Source organism: Manacus candei, unplaced genomic scaffold, assembly GCF_025592945.1.
Source record: "Manacus candei isolate 608988 ecotype Guabito, Panama unplaced genomic scaffold, ASM2559294v1 h1tg000027l, whole genome shotgun sequence".
Lineage (NCBI taxonomy): Eukaryota > Metazoa > Chordata > Aves > Passeriformes > Pipridae > Manacus > Manacus candei.
This window is the reverse complement of record NW_026138075.1, coordinates 6,551,575-6,575,385: the sequence shown is the minus strand read 5'-3', so window position 1 is coordinate 6,575,385 and position 23,811 is coordinate 6,551,575. Positions and strand designations below refer to the sequence as shown.

The following is a 23,811-nucleotide window of genomic DNA, read 5'->3' as shown; positions in this document are numbered from 1 at the left end:
CCCCCCGCGGCCGGGATGGAGCAGGGAAGGGCGGGGATCCCGCCCTGGAACGCCCCGGTCCCGGTGGCAGTAGCTCTGTGGGGTGAGGGAGGCAGGAACGCGCCCCTGCTGCCGAGGCAGCTCTGTGGACATGGGCCATGGGGGTGATAAAATCGCAGCTCTGCTGTGGGCTCAGCCACACGGCCCGGGTCGGTGGGAGCGGCTGCGTTTGCCTGAGGGAGACACGGAGCCAGGAGAGGCACGGGCGGGTCTCTCCGCAGCTGGAGTGCCCGGCCGGGCAAGGAGCATTAACAGCGTTCTCTGGAGAAGGGGGATTTTTTCTGCCCCTTGTGCCTCACACAAGCCTTTCACACCCTCCTCTCCTCGGCATCTCGGCTACTGAAATCACCTCCCGCACTTCGTGTGGTTTTCCCCCGTCTGTTCCGCCCCTTGCCCACGCCCCGCGGGGGCTGTTGCTGATTTGAAAGAAAAACAAAGGAAGAGACAAGAGGCAGAAATACCTGATAAACTCAATTGTTTGGAAAAAATGAGGATGAGATGAGAAGGAGGCAAATTAGCTATCAAATGTGAGGACCACCAGCTGTGGCCTCACGCTGTGTCAACATTGTAACAACGAAATCATAGAACTCCAAGGAACTGTTTCCCAATGCGACAATAACATCACAGGTTAATTTTTTACACCGAAAAATGTGGTGTTTTTCTCTTCAGCTGCCTCATTTGTCTGGCTGCAGGAAGCTCAACAGAAATTCGACACATCTGCTCTCCCCTTTTCCCATCTCCCTTCCCAACAGTAGGGATATTTGTATTATATCTATCCACGTGAATTCACAGTCACGCGCTCATGGTGGGGAAGACTTGTCCCTGTAGGAACCCCACCAGCAGAATCAAGCTCTCCAAATGTCACCTAAGATTTTAATCCTTGTACATGTAGCCTAACACCCACCCAGTAAAAGCTACTTTGAGCTGATTGAAGGCTGTGTGTTATCATGTATGCCATGATAAACAAATATAACTCATGCACAAACAATTCAGGGAAAGGTCAGATACACGTGTGTACTTAGTAAAATGGAAGAAAATATTAAGCATAAGATAGTTTAATTGTAACGTGTGTACTGATAGAGTTAATTCCTGTTTTCTCCCTCATGTAGAATATGAAGAAATCAGAACCTTGGAAAAATATATGACAGTAAAAGCGGTTGTAGGATTTTTGGTTTTGGCTTGTTGTTGTATGAATACCTTGGAGATTGTGATATTTTTTTTCTCTTGAGGGATTTCTGTTTATTTTTCACAGCAAAAAAAAACCCAACAAACTGTGGAACAAAATGAAGGAGTGTTCAGCAGCATTTATATCACCTAACTAAGTTCTGTTGCTAGAATGCTACATCAGCTTTTGGTTTTAAAAGTTCTTGAAGAGAAAGAAAATAGTATTGTAAATAATAAATCTCTTGCTCTCAGACTGAGTTGTGAAATACCTCAGGGAATTGGTGGATACAGCTGATGAAGACAAAAAGACATGCTCGACTATTTGTCTAAGCCACAACAGGAGAGTTTATATGACTTGACAATTTTAGGTGCTTATTAGGATTAGGGTGTGTTCTAGAGAAGCATAATGAGAGCCATTAGTGATTGTAGGATGCTGAAAATTGGCATCTAGAGGGATCAGGAGGAGACTGAGTTGTCTGCACTAATGCAACAAATAAACCTGAAAGGCAGCAAGCTGAACCATGAGGTTCCATGCCACTTTAGTTATCGGGGAGTATGTTTATATATTGACTTTTGGAAACAGTGAATAGAATCCAGAACATTTTGTCAAGAATGGTAAAACATTTCTTTACTTCATCTATGTTCTAAAAATATCTCTTTTTTTTAAAAAAAACCTTAAAATGAAAAAAATGCAGTGGTTTATTACAGGTTTTTTGTTTACTTAGCTCTAAGGGGGAAAAAGGCGCTAAGAAATACATTTGCTCTGTTTTTCACAGATGCAAATGAGAAATGAGGACTCATTCCAGTTTATAGAATTTCTCTATTTCCATTCTTTGTGTTAAGTACTATTTAAATACCATAATTAATGAGACAGAAAGTGTGAGGTCCTATAAGACAGTTACCTGGTATTGTCTTCAGCCTTCTTCTCTGGGGAGCTCTAGTTTGATTATTTGTCTTCTGTTTCAGTCACTCTGGGACTGATTGTGCAGCAGTAAATCTACACTGTGCCATCCCCTCTCCTTGGTAAGTACAATTTAAAATTATGGAGAACCTCCTATCTCTCATGTTGGCTGCTCTGAACTGAATATACACCCTTCAGAACTGCATATTTTCAGAAGGTAAGTCTGGCAGGTCTCTTCTGCCTCTTATATGACAATCAGAAGATGCAAATGATGTTATAATTACCTCTTACACTTCAGCTACAGGATCCTTCACAGATACAGCAGAAAGTCTGTGGGTTTGAGAGGGAGAACTCGGGACGATTTGTCTTATTTTACTGGGGGAGGGATGTATTTGCTCCTCTGGATCCTGTCACACAATAGGCCATTGCTCTGTCACCATGTTTGTCAATTTTTAGGGAAACTAGCTGAGTTATAAGGGATGAGACCTATTTCTTCATCTAATCTGTGTTTCCTAGCTCACTTCAAGGCTGTCTTCTGAACATACATGCACATTTGGGGCTTGAGAGAAGGCACAGACTAGATGGTAAATAGTCTTTCCACGTCTTTACAGCTTAGTTGATCCTAAGAAAGATTAATTTATTCCCATTCTTAATTTGAGTGGCACAAGATGGCCTATAGAAATTCCAAGATGTGTACTTGAATGTGCCACAAACCTGAGTGCTGGTTCCTGAGCCCACAGACATCTCTGCAGAACTAGGCTGTGAGGAAGATGGGACTGCTGCAATAGGCCAGTTAAATCCATGTGGGAATAGGGAGATTAAAACCACAGGGACAGCATCTTATCTTGCACTGGTGAAGGTGATGAACGTCCTTTCATATCTCAGATGGAACCTCTCCAATGGCACAAACAAATACAACTTGAAAACAATGTGCATTCACTCTGGCAAGCTCTGCAGAGACACTAGCTTAAGGCTGCTGATATCAGGCAGCTTGAAGTGTCTAGTATGCCAGTCACCACATTTTAGATTTCCCAGAATATTCTGTGTTGGAAGGGATCCACTCGTCAGCTGAAATATTTAACTGTGTAATCTGCAAGGATCATAAATAGAATATTAAATCCTTGAAAGAGCAGATACAGTAAAATATTTCTTATATGAGAATCATAAACAAATGCAGTTCCTTCCAAATCCCAACATCTTCTGAATCTGTTCTCTGAGCAGAAACATCTGTGTCATGGGTAAGACTCTTTTAATAAAGCACAGATTCTGATTTTCTTCCTTCCTTAATCTGCTTTTAACCTTGTCAGCTGTTTCAAGGCTCTGCTGAAATTGCCGGTTCTTAGCCATATGCTGTAGCCACAGTGGGATATTGAGCTGTGGATGATCACCTCCAAGAAGTACTTACTGTACACAAAAAGCATGGGAGAACACAGGTTTTGGTGGAGAAACAGTGCACTTGATGCTTGTCCTCAGAGTTGAAATTATTATGGAAGAGATGAGCGTCAAATGCATTGCCCCTGGATTATCAGTACAGTCAAACCAAAAGCAGTAGACAAAACCCCTCTGTTTCAGGACCAAGAATATTTTCCTTTGGATAATCAGGTTCTGCAAACGTGATAGTGGATGTCTGAGTCTCCCTCATTTCCCTATCCCCCTTCAGAACACACTATGGAAGGTAATTAGTCTGTGAGTCTCACTAATTTCTGAAATCTGCGCACTTTCCTAGTCATATTCTACTTCATTTTTTTGGTATCGTTCCTGTGATTAAAATTCAACACTATATATTTACAGTGTATATGGAGACAGAAATGTGCTACATTCTTTGTGTAGGATATTTTTGCTGAGGTGCAAGGGTATTGGGAACACATATTTGGAACAAGACACTTGTTCTTTTTTGTCAGTATTTAAAGTGAGGCCTCTGATTTTGGGTGTTTGGTTCCAGATAACTGCTAGAACCTGGTTGCCAAGGGAGTCGAATTTTTACACAGCAGAGGACATGCAAGAATTCTGCCTGCTTACACTGGTAGCTGCTGATGGCTGTTCTGCTCCTGAACCATGCATACTGTAATATAACAGGCATGGCTGATGATCATGTGTACTCATAAAGTGCTTTAACAATATATGGTTGGACATAAGAGGAGATGTAGGAAGCAAACCCTTACCAGGACTTCAACTTGGGTGCAAATGAAGAGCAATACTCACCTTCTCTGGAGTGGTGCCCTTCATTCTTGTTTCATTTATGGACCCCTAGCAAATTTCCAGTAGGAATGCAGCTCCCCCATACAGCAAATATTAACTGCCTGATAATAGATTTCCTTTTCTAATCCTGAAATGATACCCAAGTCCCAGGACTAAAAGTGATGTTATATTGTGAATGGTGCCACATCTGTCATTCTTCAGGCCACTGAAGAGGAAAAAGGGAAACCCTCTCCAAAACAGGCTGAGGGCTGTTCTTTTCACTTCTTAAAAAAAAAAATTCCATCCTGTTACTACAGGGTCTCTCCCCCCTTCTCATTCCTATTCCCACTTCCTTGCAGGAAGTGGCTGCAACAGAAGAAACTTGGAGTTTGGACTCCTGTTTCTCTTAGAGAGGTTCTGGCCCTTTGACAGTGGTTAAATGAAGATCTTTGGGACAGGGCTTGCACAGCAGTCCTGAAGTGCAGAGTAAACTGACAGAGACCACTGTGCTACCTTTCAGAGGTAATGGGAGAAACTGGGCAGCAACTGGGGAAGAGCTGGACGAACTCCAAAAATCTTAAATATTTCTGGTTGTGTTTGCGGTTAAAATCTGGGGCACCGGAACTGCATATATTGCATAAAAAGTTTTAACTATGTTCACAGGGTGGGTAAAAAGAAATAGCTATCATCCATCCTGAACAGCTGCCACCACCATTTCTGTGTTGACAGCAGAGAGGTGATGGATGACATTTGCAGGATAGACTCACAGAACCCGTGGTCCTCCCTGGGTACTTTGTAAGCAGAGCGATGCACTTTTTTCTATTAAACCTACAAGTTACGTATTTTGATTCTTTTAAAAAAATTAGATGTTTAGCGAAACATCTAAATGAGATTTAAAAGCCAAGATTTAAAAGCTTACTTCTGGTCCGCTGGTTGAAATCTTCAGGGAGAAAACAGAATCCGCCTGGAAGCCTGGCTGCTATGGACGCGGCCCCGCAGTGTCATCTGCTGGTGAACGCGGGCACTGCGGGCCCCGCGGCATTCCCGCCGTGTGCTCCGTGCGGACACAGCTCCGCACCCCCCGGCAGAAACACAGGGCAGCATCCCTTCGATTTCTGGGTCGTTTAAACGCAAGGGTTTTCCGACATTTACTTAAGGAATTACGGAGTGGCTTGGGTGATACAGCTTTTGTACATGCTCGTTATATTATCGTAGCATGGTTTTAAAATCTAGGCTGTTACTGAGCCACATTTTGTTCTGAATTTACTCTTGGTCAATAATCCATAAAAGCCTAGTATGGATATCACCTGCTTGTCTTAGAACCTTAAATTACAAGTCTGTGTATACTATTCTATATGTCTAACACATATGTACGTATTTCACAAGGGTGGTCAAATGAGTGATCTTGTGGAAGAAAACTGCAAAGAAAGCTATTCTTCCCAGGAAACACCTGCAGAAGAAAATGCCTCTTCTGCTGAGGCCTGCTCAATAGGACACAAAAAACTGGTATGACTTCTCCAGTACTATTTTATTATCAAGATAATTACCATTGCCTTCACTTTCTTCAATCATTACAAAAATAAAAAGCTGGAGTCAGGAGGGAAATATCAGTAATAACAACAGTGAAATAAATCCAGTTTGCAGTGCAGTGATTCAGAGGGCTAAGAGCACTTCTAAGCTCAAATGAAACTGTAAATAGGGAAATAGGAGAGTAATCTTAGAGGGAGGACAATCTCCATAGCTTATTATTTGTTTCCAACTTAAAATTGCGTAATTTATGGTCATGGAGAATGAGGATGCTGAATATCTACCCTGGACTCCAAAGCATAACTGTCTGAACAATGTAGGTACATGAGATTGCTCTGTAGGTTTTCCAGGGGGTGCAACTGAAGGTGCACAGCATCAACCACCTCAAAAACAAGTGCACTCAAGTGCACAGATATTCTAAATCACTGTGTCAGCAGATTGGACTGAACTGCCGCTGCTTTCCACATGAGAAGCAATGAAAATGCTCAGGTTTTTGTGGAAAATCACTGTGGACTCTGAAAGGAATGATACCTTCCAGGGCAGCTGAGAGGTGGCAAGGCAACTGCATTTACCTAAGAGGAGAAAAGATAAATTTGTATGTATTTTTGTGCCTTTACATAATGGCAAGCATATGGTCAAAGTCTACAGTCATTGTCCAAGGGGAACTTGTTTCCTTAGACACAGCTGTTAACATACATGGGCTAAGTGGAATAGTAATACATAGATATAATGTTTTAACTTCCAAAAGTATTCAGCAGTTTTAGCTAATTTCAAACATAAAGTCCATAAAATTGGCAGGAAAATGCTTCCTCCTGTTTCTCAGAAAATTATGCTGTGGGGTTTTTTTGTTTGGTTGGGGGATTTTTTGGGTTTTTTGATTTGTTTTTTTCCTATACTTCTCACCTTGCAAATGCTTCCTTACTGTCTTAGACATTTTCCTTGCCCCCACATTGTTTGAACAGAGATGATTTCTAGGCATCTGATGGAACAGTGAAGATAAGAACGAATCCATTTGAGATGCTTATAATCATAGTACTTGTTTTTACATTATAGATGAAGTTGAAGAACAAAACATATAAATCTGCCTCTCACGAGACAACTTGCAAACTCCATACCACTGTACCAGAGCCATGTATTCAGAGTCATGGTTGTTCCATCTCCTGTCAGGATGCACAGTTGGTAAAAGGAATACTCAATTAACAGTTAGACAAGCAAACATTTTAAACAATATGATCTTAGTTGCTTCCTTTTCCAACCTGTGTACGTTATCAAGAATATTAATTTTAATATTATTGAAAAGCCAGTGAGGACACTTGGCAGCTAATAAATATATTTTTCAGTTGTACTGATTACAAACTTTCTGTTGTTTATTTATAGCAGAAACTTGAGAAACAATTAAAATGCTTAGCCTTTCAAAATCCAGGACCTCAGCTAGCTGACTTCAATCCTGAAACTAGGCAGCAGAAAAAGAAAGCATGCATGTCACAGATGAAGCAAAATATTTTTTATGAGTCCAAGTAAGATTGCTAATTTATTACATACTTTACTTTAAAAAAGGGCTAGTATGTTGTTTACTGAATCAAAATGAAATTAATCAAAGCATTATTTTTTTGCAGAGAGATTTCTTATTACACATGAAAGCTGTGTTGTGAATACCAGATTTTTCTGTGCAATTTAAGAGAATTTTTATATACTTCTTTGGCATTCTTCTTTTAATACTAATGGTGGTTGCAATTAGGATATAGTGCTGGTATTTCATTATGCTGTGAGTTTGTTAAAGAGTAAATACTTGTTCCTGTTCAGATATTGTCCACATTTTTTTGGTTTAGTCTCTGAATGTGTTGAAACTTCCTCTAAGAATCACTTTTTGTTCTTTCTCACAGATTTACAAAGAAGTATGACAAACATGGCAAGCTGCTTTGTAACGACATTGATTTGTGTGATTGCTTGGAAATGGACTGCCTGGGTTGCTTCTATCCTTGCCCCAAATGTAATTCAAACAAATGTGGACCAGAATGTCGCTGTAATAGAAAATGGGTTTATCATACAATTGAGACTGAAGCTGGGAATGTGATAAGTGTGCTGCCATTTTTTGTCCCTGACTGATTATGTTCTGTTAGTTTTTATGCCTGAGCAATGTTCTTTTTTTGTCACGTTTTATTAAAGTAAATCTTGGTTTTATGAATTGTCTCTACTCAAGTATCTGGCAGGGGTTCTTGTGCTTCTTTATTGCTGCCTACCTAGTAAACTTTAACCTTCTCCATCGAGTAAAAGTGTATGTTCCATTCTTCCTCATGTTTATGAGCTCTGCTGAGGCACCTAGTCAGTCCTTTCTAAATCTTGATTTTTCTAAAATTAAAGGTATCAGGACTGCTGTGGAAAGATAATTTTCTTAACCTGGGAAGATGAACCACATTACTTGTAATGAGGGGTTTTTTGCTGATTTCTCTACTTGTTCATTTACTTAGATGTGTGACACAGCTCATTCTTTTGTGAAAACCAGTCTGAGTGTCTTTTCCTTTTGATGCACTCATGCCTTGCATAGATGAGGCAGGAGTCATTTGAGGTATCACTGTTCTTTGAAACTTGGTCAGTACTTTCCATGTTCCTCTGTATCTAAAGCAGAGGAGATTGGAAAAAACTGCATATCTTGCAGATGGTTGCAAGTGATTTCCAGGAGCATGCTGCTAGCAGGGGAATCATTCCTTGGGCCTAGTCCTTCCTGTTCTTCAGGAGACCCTCCCAACTCCGAATGTGGCAACACTTTTCTCCCTTAAAAGAGGCCATTCTCTGTGGACAAAAACCTCCTGCTCCAAGGCAACAACAACCCCATGAAGGTTGGGGAAGAGTGCCTAGAAAGCTACCTGGCAGGAAAGAACCTGGGGATGCTTGTTGACAGCCAGCTGAACACGAGTCAGCAGTGTTCCCAGGTGGCCAAGAAGGCTGAGGGCATCCTGGTTTGTACCAGCAATAGTGTGTCCAACAGGACCAGGAAAATGACCATCCGCTTGTACTCAGCAGTGGTGAAACCCCTCCTTGAATCCTGTGTCCCGTTTTGGGGCCCTCATTAAAAGAAAGACACTGAGATGCTGGAGCTTGTCCAGAGAAGGGCAACAGGTCTGGTGAAGAATCTGAAGCACAAGTCTGATGAGGAGCAGCTGAGGGAGCTGGGGTTGTTTAGACTGGAGAAAAGAAGTCTCAGGGGAGACCTCATCACTCTCTACAACTACCTGAAAGGAGGTTGTAGCCAGGTGGGGGTCAACCTATTCTTCCAGGTAACAAGTGAGAGAACAAGAGGAAATGGTCTCAGGTTGCAGCAGGGGAGGTTTAGATTAGATAGTAGGAAAAGTTTCTTCACTGAAAGGGTAGTCAGGCATTGAAATAGGCTGCCCAGGGAATTGATGGAATCACCATCCCTGGAAGTATTCAAAAGGCATACGGATATGGCACTTGGGGACATACTTTAGTGGTGAATACAGTGGTGCTAACTTAACAGTTGGACTTGATGATTTTAGAGGTCTTTTCCAACCTAAACAATTCTGTACAAAAAAAAAAAAAAAAAGGAAAAAAAAAGAAATTCATAGGAATAGTATTTTCTATGGTAGTTAAAACACTTGGTAATTGGATCTAGTGGTATTCTCTCATACACCTCACTGGTCCCAAAGTATCCTTTGATTCTGCCAGGAGTTCAGATAGCCCATATCATCTCTGATCTAAAATACTTAAGGTAGGTGGAAATCCTGCCAACGAGTGGGGAGTTAGGGATTGGTTTCTTGTTCCAGATGTGCCATAGACTCATTCTTGACTTGATGGAACCAACAGCTCTTCAAGAAGATGAAGTGGATTTAAATCAACAGGAAGATGGCAGCATTCCTTTGACATAACCTCAAGATCTGAAATGGACAGGTTTGAATTAGTTTCTCTTTCTTTCCACTTAGAGGCAAAAACCTAAACAGTTTCTCATGTGGATTCCTGTGGTAAGGCTAGATATTACATTTTTTGAGTAATGTGGTTAAACCCAGATTGATGTAAATCTCATCATTGAATTAATTTGTGTTACTTTGTGGTTTTTAAAAGGGATTATGACTCAGCCATAGCCAAATGCAAAGTATAAGAGAACTCCATCACAAACACACTTAGTGCAACCTTCAAAATGGAGAACAAAACCTGAAAAAAACAAAAGTGAGAGCCAAGATAAGCATAAAGAATTAAAAGGATGTTACAGAGGCAGTTCTTCTGTGGTTTGAGAATGACTGAGTTGTTGCAATGGTCCTGCTAACTTTTTCCTCAGTTCCAAATGATCAATTGACAGTATAATCCCTACTAAGGCAGATGTAAATGGGGAAGAAAAAAACATGTTATACATATTTGTATGTGGATTGTGAAAGTCAGTGGTAGATACAAATAACAACACAGTGCCCATATCTGATAGTTTTTTAGGTAATTACATAATGCTACAGTGCACAACATTGTGGGTTTAAATAAAACCTCTTACGAGAAAAGACAGAGAACATTTCTTAGTCTCTTGTGAAACTAGTTATGCTCCAGATGACAACAGATTATCTTACACCTTATAAATCAGTCTAAACAGAATATGATTTTCCCTAGGGAATAAGTTTGCCTTAGAAAACTGTTTAAAATAGGGGGAATCAGATCAATTAACTGTTCTATAAGGTCTGTTAGTCCTTTTCTCTCTCCCCATTCTATCCCTCCCTAGACTATGCAAGCTAAACAGTTTGTGATGCTGTGAGTTTACTTTGCCTGTCTTTTCCATGTTCAAGTGGCTGCTTTGCTCAGGCTACCAGTGATCTCTTTGTGGCTTAAGGAACGATGACAGTACAGATACATATTAAACTACTCCCTAGATAAGATACTGTCACTAAGTCTCTTCCCTAAAATTGATTAAGCTTGTTTAATGTGAATTCATTGTGTCTTCCACTGTATTTGCCTTGCTTACAATCATTGTTTATCTGGAAGGAGATATTCACCCTCTGCTTTATTAGATATTATTACTACAAAGCAATCAATTTCATGGAAATGAATAGTGTGCTCCCACATGTTTGTTTTTTTTTTTAATGTAGATAAAGATGGTTCTTCCCCTACTAGGCTCCTATGTGCTTGGGCATTGTCTTTTTAGAATCTTGTTGATTCCAAAGGCTGCACTGTGCATCTCCTGCTATTTACAAATTGAAAACTCAGAAAATCAAATAAGAGCTATGCACAGCATTTTGTTGTTTGCCTCCATTGCCCTGAGTCAGGCTTCGAGCCAGAATGTCTGTACTTTTCTATACCTGAAGACACAGCTTTGAGGAAAAAACCACAATACCTGTCTTTTGATATTGCATTGGATACTTACAGCTGCTTCTAAAACAATGGACAATTTAAAGGAAATACTAATAAAAGTATTAGCATGTGGCTCGGAAGAGGCAAAGGCAAGGGCCATTAAATAGTACAACTTTTAAGATGTGAAGGTTTGCTAAAGACTACAAACATCCAAGGCTTTATCAGATAAGTTAAGCATTGGGAGTTTTGAATAAGGCAGACAAAAGCTGTATTGGGGCACAAAGCTGACTAGCTAGCCAGCTGTAGCAAGGCTCCCGCTCCTTTATCTACCTCTGTTTCTGTGTGAATAGATGGGAAAAATTATGCTGATTTTCTCTCGCTCAGTGTTTACAAATCCTTCATTAAATGTTCCACAATTAAAAATTGTATAACATAGTACTTCTGAAACACAGACTAGGAATACAATAGAACTATAAAACAACAGGCAGAAAATGGAAATATTTTTCCCAAAGTTCCCAAATTTTATATGAAAAGTGTTATGGGATTCCTGTCCAAATGGGACTTAATGTTAAGTAGCTCCAGTAAACCACATAGTATTCAATTTACCTTCAGTGCTTTAAAAAAACAAAGAATGATCAGTCCTGGGAGAAGTCAGATCTGTGGTTCCAGAGATACAGTCACAGCCCAAAACCACTAAACAGTTCCTCCTGGCTTAAAATGGACTTCTGCATATGGCGAGGTGCCATTCAATCCCCCTGCATTATTAAAGTGTTAAAAAAAAATACACTTTGAACTCTTTTCCAGCCAATTTTTGTGATCCTTTTAAACATCGTCTATTAGAGTACAATTGAACTTTCTCTATATCTGTCCATACCAGGGTAGAATACAGATTTGATTCACTTCAGGGGAAAAAACAAAAAGGATGGACTAAAGAAATATAGATTGATACTTTCTAAATAAATATTCAAATATCCTTAGACAAACATTTACACCAAATGCATTACAGTTGCTGCAGCTCTGTTGAGTTGGCGTGGCAGGATGGGTTGATGCAGGGAGAGCAGCCTACCTCAGCTTCGGCAAGGCTTTTGACAGTGTCTCCCATAACATCCTTGTAGGTAACCTCAGGAAATGTGGCTTGAATGGACAGAGGAGGTGGATCAAGAACTGGCTGAATGGCAGAGCTCAGAAGGTCACGACAGTGGAATAGAATCCAGTTGGAGGCCTGTAGTCAGTGGTGTTTCCCAGGGATCACTACTGGGTCCAGTCTCACTCAGCTTTTTCGTCAAAAGCCTGGATGAAGTAATAGAATGTACCCTAAATAAGGCTGCTGATGATACAAAACTGGGGGGAGCAGCTGGTACACCTGAAAGCTGTGTTGCCTCAGTAGGACCTTGGTAGGCTGGAGAATTGGGCGTAGAGAAACCTAATGCGGTTCAACAAGGGCAAATGTAGTGTCCTGCACCTGGGGAGGAATAACCCCAAATATTACAGGTTGTGGGGGCAAGTCTATTAAAGGACAGCTCTGCAGAGAGGGACCCAGGAGTCTTGGTGGGTGACAAGTTGACCATGAGCCAGCAGTGTGCCCTTGTGGTCAAGGGGCAAATGGTATACTGGGGTACATTGGGAAGAGTGGGGCAGCAGGTTGAGGGAGGTGATCCTCTCCCCTCTAGTTGGCCTTAGTGAGAACTCATCTGGAGTGCTGTGTCCAGTTCTGTGCTTCTTAGTACAAGAAAGATAGGGAGGTACTGGAGAGGGTCCAGCAGAGGTCACAGAGATGATGAGGAATCTGGAGCATCTCCCTTATGAGGAGAGACTGCGAAAGCTGGACCTGTTTAGTCTAGAGAAGACTGAGAGGGGATCTCATTAATGCATATAATTATCTCAAGGGTGGGTGCCAAGAGGATGGTGCCAGACTCTTTTCAGTGGCGCACAGAAACAGGAGGAGGAGCAATGGACACAAAGTAAAACACAAGAAATTTCATCTCAACATGAGGAAAAATTTATTTACATTGAGGGAAGCAGAACACTGGAACAGGCTTCTCAGGGAAGTTGTGGCATCTCCTTCTCTGGAGACATTCAAAACCCACCAGGATGAGTTTCTCTGTCACCTACTCTAGGTGGCCCTGCCTTGGCAGGCCAGCTGGACTGGATGATCTCCAGAGGTCCCTTCAACCCCTAACAGATCCATGATTCTGTGAGTTTCTTAGCCAGTGATTGCAATATTGACTGTAGCTCTTCCTTTGACACTTTACTCACGACCTCCAAACATTTTTAAACAAATTATGCATGTTTCAGTGGGCTATTTTGTTTCATCCCACTCTATTGGGAAAAGTGAGATATCAAGTCTGAGCCAGCTGAAACTTCGAATGTCAGTGAGAATGTTATACTTGCATTTCATTAGCCATATAAAGATTTTGTGTCTTATAATTTGCAGAGGGCAATGCACCTCTTCTCCATCAGCCTGGCTCTGCGAAGCACTGTCCTTCTTCTAACTCTATGCAGATGCAAAGGTATGAATGCTGGTTCCTTACAGGAACGTATCTGTTTGTGTCATAATGGCATAAATTAAGGCCTGTTGTCCACACATGAATCTTCTCTATGCTCACAGACGCCTTTTATTAGCATAGGCTATCCAGCTCCGATTTCTATTCTGAAGAACCGCATCACCCAATTAAACTGAAGACCTTCACATGACTGGTGAATGTTCATATATAACCACAAAAATAGCAAACAATGAACCAGCAGGCAGAACCAATAAACTAAGAGTCCCCTTGTCTCTTTCCAAGCAGAATCCAAGTAGTCCCAGTGATTTTAATGAGATTACATTCTGCAAACAGAAATAATGGCAGATTGTTTCATAATGGTAAAAGTCACAAACAGCAACAGAGGAGTATTTATTTCTGATTGATGTAATTTAACTGAAACACTTAGAACTTACATTACAAGAAAAGAAAACCAAAAAGACAAACAACTTTTTTCAACAATATTTCAAATCAATTCCTGCCACACAAATTTATAGCTTGCTAACTTCAATCGCTTAAGCCACTTGCAGGCCAAAAGTGAAAATTTACGTCAAACATTACTGGTTTATTTTCACTGAGTTATAGGACAACTATTTAGTCATTACACATTGCCAGGAATATTGTCCAAATCAGATCTTGAAGAAGTTCAACATGTTCTTTTGTGTGCAGCTTCAAAAGTAAGGAAAAATTACAGGGATAAAAATGACAGAAAAAGGCTTGAGCACAGACAAAACAGTGAAAAAAAAATATACTTCAATTTCTAGAAATGCAAAGCAGGGGAAACTGAGCTTTTCAAGACTATTGTCAGGGAGCAAGATTACTAACATTTATCAGCAGCTAAATGCTCTGAAGTGTCACTCCCTGATGCCTAACATTTTGTCTGAGTGCTGAGCAGACTAATCCAAAAGCCCATACAACATCCATTCGCATGTCAAGTGGAACCTTTTGAGTCAAAATATGTCTTACCTAGATGGATAGTTAAAACAACTGATAAAATACATTCTGTAGTATCAGGAGCTCAGTGAAAGAAACCTGTTTTTCACATTGGAAAAGTGGGTCATGGATGCAAGTACAAATCAATAATAGGTGAATGGATGCATGAGAAGTATCAACTTTTTATAATTCTTTTTCAGGAACAGAAAAGGTGTTAGGAAAAAAAATTATTTAATTTTGCACTTGACAGTACCTTGTCAGGTTAGCTTAATTATTTATTATTTCCAATTAGGTTCTCTCTTTCCTGTCTGTATTCAGTGAGTCTCTGAACACAGAATCATACAGGGTGGAAGAAGCCTCAAGAGATCTTAAGTCAAACCTCCTTTGTGAAGCAGGCCCAGCTGGAGCAGGTTGCTCAGGATCCTGCCCAGATATGTTCTTAATGTTTGTTGGTTTGATTATCTATTTTGAATATTTATTTGATGCAGCAAAATGTGAAAGAAAACACTTTAAAATAGGTCCAGCTTATAAAACCAGAGAATTGGCAGCAAACCTGAGTGGCGCATCCAATACCTGTATCAGCCGGAACTTTACAAAATAAGTATGCATATGTCTAGACTTCCAGCTGTCCTTGGCCATTTTGCCTGAACAAACTGTAAAAAATTCTATTCTCAGGGGAGATTTCCTAGAACAAGAAGTTACATTATTTTTTTTCAGTGTGGAGCAAAACACTCATTTCTCTTTTCCAGCCAAGTATATTTCTTGCAAGAATATTGTTTTTTTCCATGTTTTATAAGAGTACAGAAAACCAGATGTTATAGTTGAATGTAATTGTGTTTAGTCCTAGAACAACAGCTTGAAAAATGTAATTGCCATTCATAACAATGATTATGAGCCCCACTTCTGGTAAGAGGTATAGCACAAATATTGTTAAAGTCTCAGCTAGGAATCCTCTAGTTTAAAATTCCTGTTGGAGTACAGCCAGGCTTGTCACTTCCCCCTCTCCGCCAACCCCCCCCCAAATTGCTTCTTTAGGCCAAGTGTACTTAAACAGACATTATCTTTTCAGATGTCCTGGCGATATTGAAATTGATCCTAGTGACTAAATTCCCTTCAGTTCAACACAGGCAAGATTTTAGCATATATGTTTATAAAACATTTCTTCACAGTACCCTCAAAAAATTCCAACCTTTTCCACCTGCCTCTTGAGCCTACCATAATTTTATTACCGTACAACTAACCCTTCATGACACACCTTATAAACCTTCATAGCCACATTCAAAAGCCTTTCAAGATTATTAAAACTTTTTGTTAGTTTCCTAGGAAAACAAGGTTTATACAGCCATGCTGCCTGTTCCTCTGTGTGCTCATCCCATTGTCTTTGAACACATTTTTCAATATCAGCCAAATCTGATGGAAACTACAGGTCTCACAGGCATTGCATCCACTCGAGGTAATACCCTTGAAGTACAAACACACAGTCCAGTGCTGCTTCCCCCTGGGGCTTTAAACTTAATGGTTCTCTTCATGTGGCTTGACAACCTTGTAGTTTGCCTGAAAAAAGGCATGGTGTGCTCTGTGCCTTACAAGGGCAGTTAAATGGCGTGTGACAGGGAGGCACTCTGGGCGTCGTACCTGGGCACAGGTGATTTGGGGAACACAGCTGCTGTAGGTTCCACGGACTCTGTTACCGGCAGGGTGGCAGCTTGCTATGACAAGAAAAGAATCGTGATGACAGGTGTTTTGGGGCTGTCTGTGCGCTCCCACACGGGAACAAAACGTCCCTGTGGACCTTTCCAGCTTTGGAGCTCCTGCAGAGCCATGCGGGAAGTGCAGCCAGGACCTGGCCACGGGCAACCAGGGACAGGACGAGAGGACAGAGCCTCAAGCTGCGTCACGGGAGGTTTTAGTTGGACATCAGGAGGAATTTCTCCACAGAAAGGATGACTAGACTTTGGAATGGGCTGCCCAGGTAGGTGGTGGATTCACGAGCCCTGAAGGTGTTTAAGGAGCTGGACGTGGCACTTAGTGCCATGATAGAGTTGACAAGGTGGTGCTCAGTCACAGGTTGGACTCGGTGATCCCAGAGGTCTTTTCCAACCTAACTGATTCTGCGATTCCGTGGGTTCACGCTGCCCTCTCTGCGAGAGGAGCGGGGCGGAGGCGCTTGGCCCCGCCGGGCCGCCGTCGGGGGCGGGCTCGCGCCGCAGTCATGGCGGCGCCCGTGGTGCCGGAGAGCGACAGGTACCGGTGCTGCGGCTCCCCCGGGCTGCGCTGTCCCGGGCCGGGCGGGACAGGGCGGGGTAGGGCAGGGCAGGGCGGGGCAGATCTCGCCGCGGTGCTGGGGCGCGGCAGGGACAGGGCCCCTCTGACCGCCCCCTGTCCTTCCGCGCAGCATCCGCAGGGCCGTGTCGCTGCTCAACGCCGTGGACTCCGGCCGATTCCCGCGGCTGCTCTCCCGCCTTCTCCAGAAGCTGCACCTGAAGGTTGGCGGGGCGCGGAGGGCCTGCGGGGCCGTGTCCAGCCGGGAGGGGCGGGAGCGGGGCCGGGCCCGGCGGCGCTGGGGCGGCGCGGCTGCGGGCGGAGCCTGATATTTCCTCGATTAGAGGATTTTAGGTCTTGATTTCATTCATCACTAATTTTTGAGAACTATTTCAGGTGGATTAAGTAAGAGCCGGTAACTACTGGCAGAAGGTGAATGGCGTGAGGGCGAGTGGTGCTCGTAAATAACCCGAGGCCTCCTGGCGCCAGTGCCTCAGGGCGCTGTCAGGACACGCGAATTCCTTGGCCTTTGGCACAAACCACGCTCCTACCCTCGCGAGTGTTGTCCACAAAAATCGGATTCGTTACCTTGTATGCAGAAAGCCAACAATTGCACGCTCGAGAGAGACGTTGATTGTTTATTTCACAGTTGTGCAAGGCTGGGTGACTGGTGGAATTTCACAAATCAAGCACACCAACTATCAAAACTTTTTTACTATTTATGCATTTTAGCAAACAAAGGAATTAGTGTTCCTTTGCTGCAAGTTACATAGTAGTCTTATTACTTCGTATCCTGTCTTCTATTGGTTAATGATTCCATTGCTTCTCATGCCAATTAGTCCACATGCTCAGTCTCTCGCTTTTGGATGGGTGGGTTACTTGGGTCTGTGGCTGTGAGTCTGCGGTCGTGCTCTCCCGTTGCCAGAATTACCTTTTACCCAGTCGGAGTGGATTCCGCACGGTTGCTGAGTTTGCTTTGTTAGTTTCTTCCTTATCTTTGGAGTTCTGCCAAATGTCTTTGTGGACCCTAAATTCTGCATTTTTTGTATCCACTATCAGTGATACATCCTTCTTCTCAAGCTTTGTTAACCTCACCCTAGGTCTGAGATCCCTGAAGCATGTGAACCCTAAACCTTAAAAACGCAATTCTACCGCAAGTAATTTGTTTTTCTAACACCTGGACATCACTTAGAGCTTGTTAGCTGCTCTCTGTTTTGTGGATTAAATCTCCTTTCTTGATGTTTAGGCTTCAAAATATACAAAGATCAAACATCAAAGAACATCCTTTCTAAGGAAAATTTTACGTATACCACATTGTACATCATGAGCGAAACACTAAATGCATATTTTTGTTTATTTTTCTGCATTTCTGCATATCTATCAACCAAAGCCACCTGTGAAACTGAGGTTAAAAATAAAGCCCAGAACTTTTAGTGAATATTTTTGTCACCTTTACAGAAGATATTTGTAATTGCAGAATAAATAAAAAAATAATAAAATAAATCAGTAGTAAGTTTCATTGTACCGTGCCAAAATGCCAAATGGAGACTAGGTCTAAACTTTGCACTAAATATTGCAGCAGAAACTGTAAGATAAATCTTACACCAGAAATATATTTTGTCAGCTTTGTTGTCTTTCAGTGTTAGATTTTGTTTATTCCCTTGTTTTGTGTCCAGAAAAAGTAGAATAAGAAATACAGAATTTGTTTTCTGTACACATGCTACAAACTAAATGTTAAAATATTACAGGTTAGGAGCAATGTGGAAAAAAATGTGAATGTATTAAAGGTTATAATTCTGAGGCTATAAGGATTCATTTGATTCAATTGCTGAGGTATTTTTCCTATCAAAATTACTTGCTTGGATGTTGCTGTTATTGCAGAGTTTTATCGGTTGTTTTGCATGGATACTAACTCATCGTTAAATCCGAACTGTCACTAACTTCTTTTTTTTGTTTGGTTTGTTCTTTTTTACTACTCCATAGCATTTTAGTAGCTCTTCACAGTTTTAATCAACATTTACATGAGGGACGTGGTAATTGTAATTTAACCAACTCAATCTCCTGAGTAGTTCGGCTGACCTTTCTAAAGTATTGAAGTATTTAGAGCTGGTTAAATTGCTGGAAACTTTAAATGAACTCACTTTCCTTACAAAGCAGACCCTCTGTGTTTCCCTCCAACGGCTAATGATTTAAATAATGTTTCCATTTTGATACTCTTGTTATGTATGTTGCAATCATTGAAATTTGTAATTGCCTCATTTTTTTATTCTGACAGCTGAATTGATTTTCTTGTTTTCTTTGCAGTTTTGCATTACTAAGCGATCTAAATATGGTGTTTTGTTGTCTGTATTATAGATTTGTTAGTAATTACATTTTAAAAGAAGGCAATATCTGCATTTAAATTACTGTTTAATCTTCTCCCATATAATAAGTACAACTGCTGTATTTTAAAAGTACAGTGCATTCTCAATAGTCTCCAGTAATAGAGTAGTTTGTAGACTCAAATCTGACTTAAAAAATAAATATGCATTAGGCCTTTATTTCCTTAATAACAGCATGGGTGGTTTGTAGAAGGATATCTGGAGTGGAAGAAACATACACAACTAACTTCATTACAGTTTTGCCTTCTGTTTTCTCTGGGGTCTGACTTAGGTAATGGACTTAGTACTTGTCTTATTTTTATTTATAAAAGGTGGTTGGATCTGATAATTGAAAGAAAAATATTTCTTTAGTGTCTCTCAGGTGCAAAGAGAAAGCATTTTCTTCTACTGTATTTCAAGTAATCCTGTGGTACTGTTGACTTTCAATTTTGATTTTCAGTGAGAGGAATCGCTTGTATATTTCTGTTGGAAAAGAACTTTACTTTGCTATTTCCATTTAGAAACAACTGGACAGCCACTATGTTTTTATTTTAACAAGTAAGTTCTTGGTCCTTAAATGAAATATTGTGACTAAACATTTTTGTGCTTCAGGCTGAAAGTACCTTCAGTGAAGAGGAGGAAGAAAAACTTCAAATAGCTTTTTCACTGGAAAAGCAGGATCTTCATCTGGTTCTTGAAACTATATCCTTCATTTTAGAACAGGTATTTTGTTTTCATCCTTATGCATTGATAAATGTATTTTTCTATCCCACATTAGATTTTGAAAATATAAAAGTCAAGTTAAAAATTAATTAGTGGAAACATATATCTGTAGTATATTATATATGTGTTGGGTTCATGATTTTACTGCTTTTGTTTTCATGCCTTCCTGATTTGGATGGGACTAATTGCCTTTGTGGATTGATTTTCCAGCTAATGTAGATGTTATTGGTAGAAGGGAGGTCTGCATGACTCCAAGAGAAGTGATGGTAATTATGAGATATAGTTTTCCCTCTTATTCATTGTAAATAAGTCAGCCATTTTCTTGTAAGGAAAATACTACGTAACATTATTGATCACTGCTTAAGTTGCCTTAAGATTCAGTTATGGAAAACTTTGATGCCCAGAAGCAGCCTGTACTGAGGTGAACAGACACACCTCATGCAGCTCTAGCGTTTGGAGGAGTGGATGACTGCATGATGTAGAGCTAAATACCTTGTAAACAGAGAAGGTTTTCTAATTCTGCAGTCTGCCTCTACTAAGGTTGGGAAGCCATTGTATTATGTGGTAAATATGTTAACTGTCTTAAAAATTGTCACACCCATGATGTTTTCTGTCCATTTCCTGTAATTATAGAAACTATAGTCTGTGCCAGGGGAACACATAGTGATGGTCTGTTGTGGGATTTGAATCTGGTCCTTTCTTACACGTCAGTTTATGATCACTACACTTAGTTGACACATTCCACTGCTTTAGAAGGAAAGCAAACAGTCTTCCCCATGGCTCCTACCGACCAAAAAAATGAAAATGAAACCTGAGATCCCCTCCAGACTAAAATTTTGAATTTTCATCTCAGCAAAACATCAGACTTGCCTGTTTATTGCCTGGTCATTATTTCATCAGGTTGCTTAATTTATATTATAATCATTGAAGATGAACAGAAAAAGCAGTTATTCTCCTCTAGGACTTGCTTCTTTTGCATTTAAAAAAAAAAAAGGAGTCCCAGATGGACTACATGTATGCGAACACATGTATGTGTTCTTGCTGATAGCTGTGCTTCTTAGAGCTACTTGTTCTGTCAGGGTGTGGTAGTTTGGGCTAGGCCTTCCTTGGTGACCAGTTTGTAACCAAGGAAGGGTCCAGATTTACCCAGTATTCCCTATGATTTTTACGTAAGCCAGATTATAAGAAGAAAGGAGGAGAGGCCTTCATTCTCTTTCCTTCCGGCGGCTCGGAGGTGCAGGTTCCCTGCTGTTGAGTCTGCCGTGTTGGGGAGCGAGGCCTGGTTAGGCCTTGTCGACCTTGGGAGACAGAGGTTGCCAGTGATCGTTCCAGAGCGACTCTTGGTTGTCCCAGAAGAGTAGTGAGATATTTCTTTGCTAACTCTTTGTTAGACATTGGGTTACTAATTGGGATATATATATATTTTATTTTGGTTTTGTTCCTTTTCCCTTCCCCCTTCCCTTTCCCTTGTGAAATTGTATATATTTCAATTGTATATAACTGTAACATAAGTGTAAATATATTTATATATATTTATATATATCACTTTAGCTGTCTCTCTCTCGTTTCGGGTTTTCTTAGTTGTTTTTTCTCCCTCTTCTCCCTGAGGTTTTTTTTGGGGGGGGGTACTTCTTGTGGTAAGGTTTGGAGACTTGGCAGGGAGCCAGCTTCAAACAGTATCACAGGGCATAACTTTTTTAGCAGCCCTTTGGTCTATGGACACATTAGAGATAAAAGGACTTCTGTATGGTCTTTGCCACATGTGTTGTTTCTTTTTTTTCCCTGACCTGGTGATGACAGAGTCCTGTTTTGAAAGGGGAGACCAGCATACTATGCACCGTGTGAAACACAAAAAAATGATGCTAATAGGGAGGTAATATCTGACTCCTTCAGTTTTGGTGAACTCATCTTTTTGGAATACTACTTCATAGTTCAGGCTTACTTGAATAGTGTGAATTTGGAAAAGTTATCCTTTTTTTTTGGTCACAATTGGCTTCAAAGCCCAGGTTTTTTTCAGTGATCACTGCTTTGGTATTATGTACAGTGGAAATCTGAACAAATACTCAGATTTCGCTTGTATGTGTGTTTTTTCATAGTTTGTCTTGAGAAGAGTTATTTGTTATGTTGCATTTTAAGATAGTTATGCTTTTCTGTCTTCTCAGTTAAAGGGTTAAGAAGAACAACAGGATGCTTGTAGTCCCCCAGTAGAGTTGTTCGTAAAAATCTTGTGTGAACATGGTGGCCATCCATGGTAGAACATATCTGGAGTGACTTGTAGACCAGCGCTCAACAACAGCAGTTATTTTTCCTCTTAACAGGCAGTCTACCATAATTTGAAGCCTGTGTCATTGCAACAGCAGCTACAGAGCATTCACCTGGATCAAGACAAAGCCGAAGCATTTGCTACTGCATGGGCGGCGGCAGGTCAAGATACGATTGAAAAGTTCAGGCAGAGGGTTTTGACCCCTCAGAAGGTAATGTTTTTGTTGTTTGTTTGTTTTGGTGGTTTTTTTGTTTTGTTTTGTTTTGTTTGTTTTTCCTGAGAGAGAATAAAATTGTATTGGTTTGGTTTTAAGCAAAGAGTTTAAACTAAGATACAAATTTTGTGAGAAGCCAGCATACTTATTAGCAATGCAAAGTAGTGCAACCAACTCACCCTTTGGAGGTGTTTGTGAACAGGCCTTCAATAGGGCAAGGGTAAAATGCAGTCATGAACACTTGTGGTGGTTTAGCTCATCAGCCTGTTGATTCTCATTACTTGCATCTGAGCACCTGTCATCTTTAATTTTGTGAGCTTGTTGGATGGTGAATTTTGTGAGATACTTCTTACAATTTTGAGATACTTTTCTATGGTGGCATGATAGTCTTGCTTCCGGTGTGCCTATTACCAGTTAAAACTTGCTACATGCTATGAAGTCTCATTGTATCTCTAGCATAGATGTCTACATCTATGAGAAGGTATAATAACATCCTTTTGTTGATTCATAATAAGTCTTCAAATGCATAAGGAATTGTGTATAGAACACATAAGTGGCAGCCAAGATCAAATATTTGGAAAGAATTGTGGAACACTGACTCGCTTTTTCTTTCTTTATTTTTATCATTGCTATATATCTTGTTGAGATAAGATTAATTTTGTTAGTTTATGATTTTGTTAGTAACATAGAAAAGGAATAGTTGTTCAATCATCTTGCCAAAGACTGAGGTGAGGCTGACTGACCTTTAGTTCCTGGGGTCCTACTTCTTACCCTTGAAGGTAGGAATGACATTTGCTTTCCTTAGGAATCTTGAAGATTGATGCGTGGTAGGGATGTTTGAATTTCTTTTGCTGATTTATTCATGCTCTGTGTATGGTTGATATTGGATTCATAATGAGGCTTTTTTTGGTCAAATGTGCCTTGTAGTTTGGTATGTGATTCAGATTCCAGGAATACGGGAGTTATGGAACTGGATCAGAAAATCTGTTTGTTGGATGCCCTCTCTTCAGCACCTTGGATAAAAGCATAGAGGTGGAATCTCCAGTTAACCTCTTTGATGGAAATTTATGCCTCACATTATGACTTAGAAGCTGTCTTGCACCCTCAAACATGATTATTTCTCACCCTTACTTCCTGAACCTGGAGGTTTCAGTCTGTGTACTTGCCTGATTTCTGATTTTCTACCAGTTGAGGGAAAACTGATGTTTTTTAAAACCCATATATCCATTATCTTTTGATTTTAATGTATATCTCTTTTGTCATTGTGAGAAATATTAAACAAGAGTGTGTTTTTTATTTCAAACAACATAGTGTGAGGTTTCTCACTCTCATTCCATGGAAGTTCCCTCCTTCTAATCCTTCACCTGTCTCTGACATACTTATGCTATATTTTGGAAGAAAATAACGTGAATAGGGTATGAAATAGACTTACTGGAATATTA

At 40.6% G+C, this 23,811-nt stretch overlaps 2 protein-coding genes across 3 annotated transcripts in view; both read left to right on the top strand.

Moving 5' to 3' along the window:
- The first annotated feature begins 1,175 nt into the window (after window positions 1-1,175).
- Window positions 1,176-7,990, top strand: ARL14EPL (ADP ribosylation factor like GTPase 14 effector protein like). The gene is made up of 6 exons (XM_051789508.1): window positions 1,176-2,226; window positions 4,642-4,805; window positions 5,669-5,788; window positions 6,863-6,988; window positions 7,187-7,326; window positions 7,693-7,990. Exons 3-6 carry the CDS (start codon window positions 5,678-5,680, stop codon window positions 7,913-7,915), a joined length of 600 nt encoding a protein of 199 aa, XP_051645468.1. The 5' UTR covers window positions 1,176-2,226; window positions 4,642-4,805; window positions 5,669-5,677; the 3' UTR covers window positions 7,916-7,990.
- An 8,152-nt stretch (window positions 7,991-16,142) lies between these two features.
- The window catches only part of COMMD10 (COMM domain containing 10), a 100,578-nt gene continuing 92,909 nt past the window's right edge, over window positions 16,143-23,811 (top strand). Inside the window, exons 1-4 of one of the 2 annotated variants that reach the window (XM_051789485.1) lie at window positions 16,143-16,791; window positions 16,943-17,033; window positions 19,782-19,892; window positions 22,211-22,366. In XM_051789485.1, coding sequence (XP_051645445.1) covers window positions 16,760-16,791; window positions 16,943-17,033; window positions 19,782-19,892; window positions 22,211-22,366 — 390 coding nt within the window. In that variant the 5' untranslated portion in view covers window positions 16,143-16,759. The remainder of the gene's footprint in view (window positions 16,792-16,942; window positions 17,034-19,781; window positions 19,893-22,210; window positions 22,367-23,811) is intronic. The other variant, XM_051789484.1, reaches the window with a different exon arrangement.

Excerpts from the sequence above, each read along its gene's own strand:
- ARL14EPL (XM_051789508.1), top strand. The coding sequence starts at position 5,678 with ATGAGTGATCTTGTGGAAGAAAACTGCAAAGAAAGCTATTCTTCCCAG. Across the intron at positions 6,989-7,186 it reads CCTGTCAGGATGCACAGTTG|CAGAAACTTGAGAAACAATT; the intron begins GTAAAAGGAATA and ends GTTTATTTATAG. Across the intron at positions 7,327-7,692 it reads AATATTTTTTATGAGTCCAA|ATTTACAAAGAAGTATGACA; the intron begins GTAAGATTGCTA and ends TCTTTCTCACAG.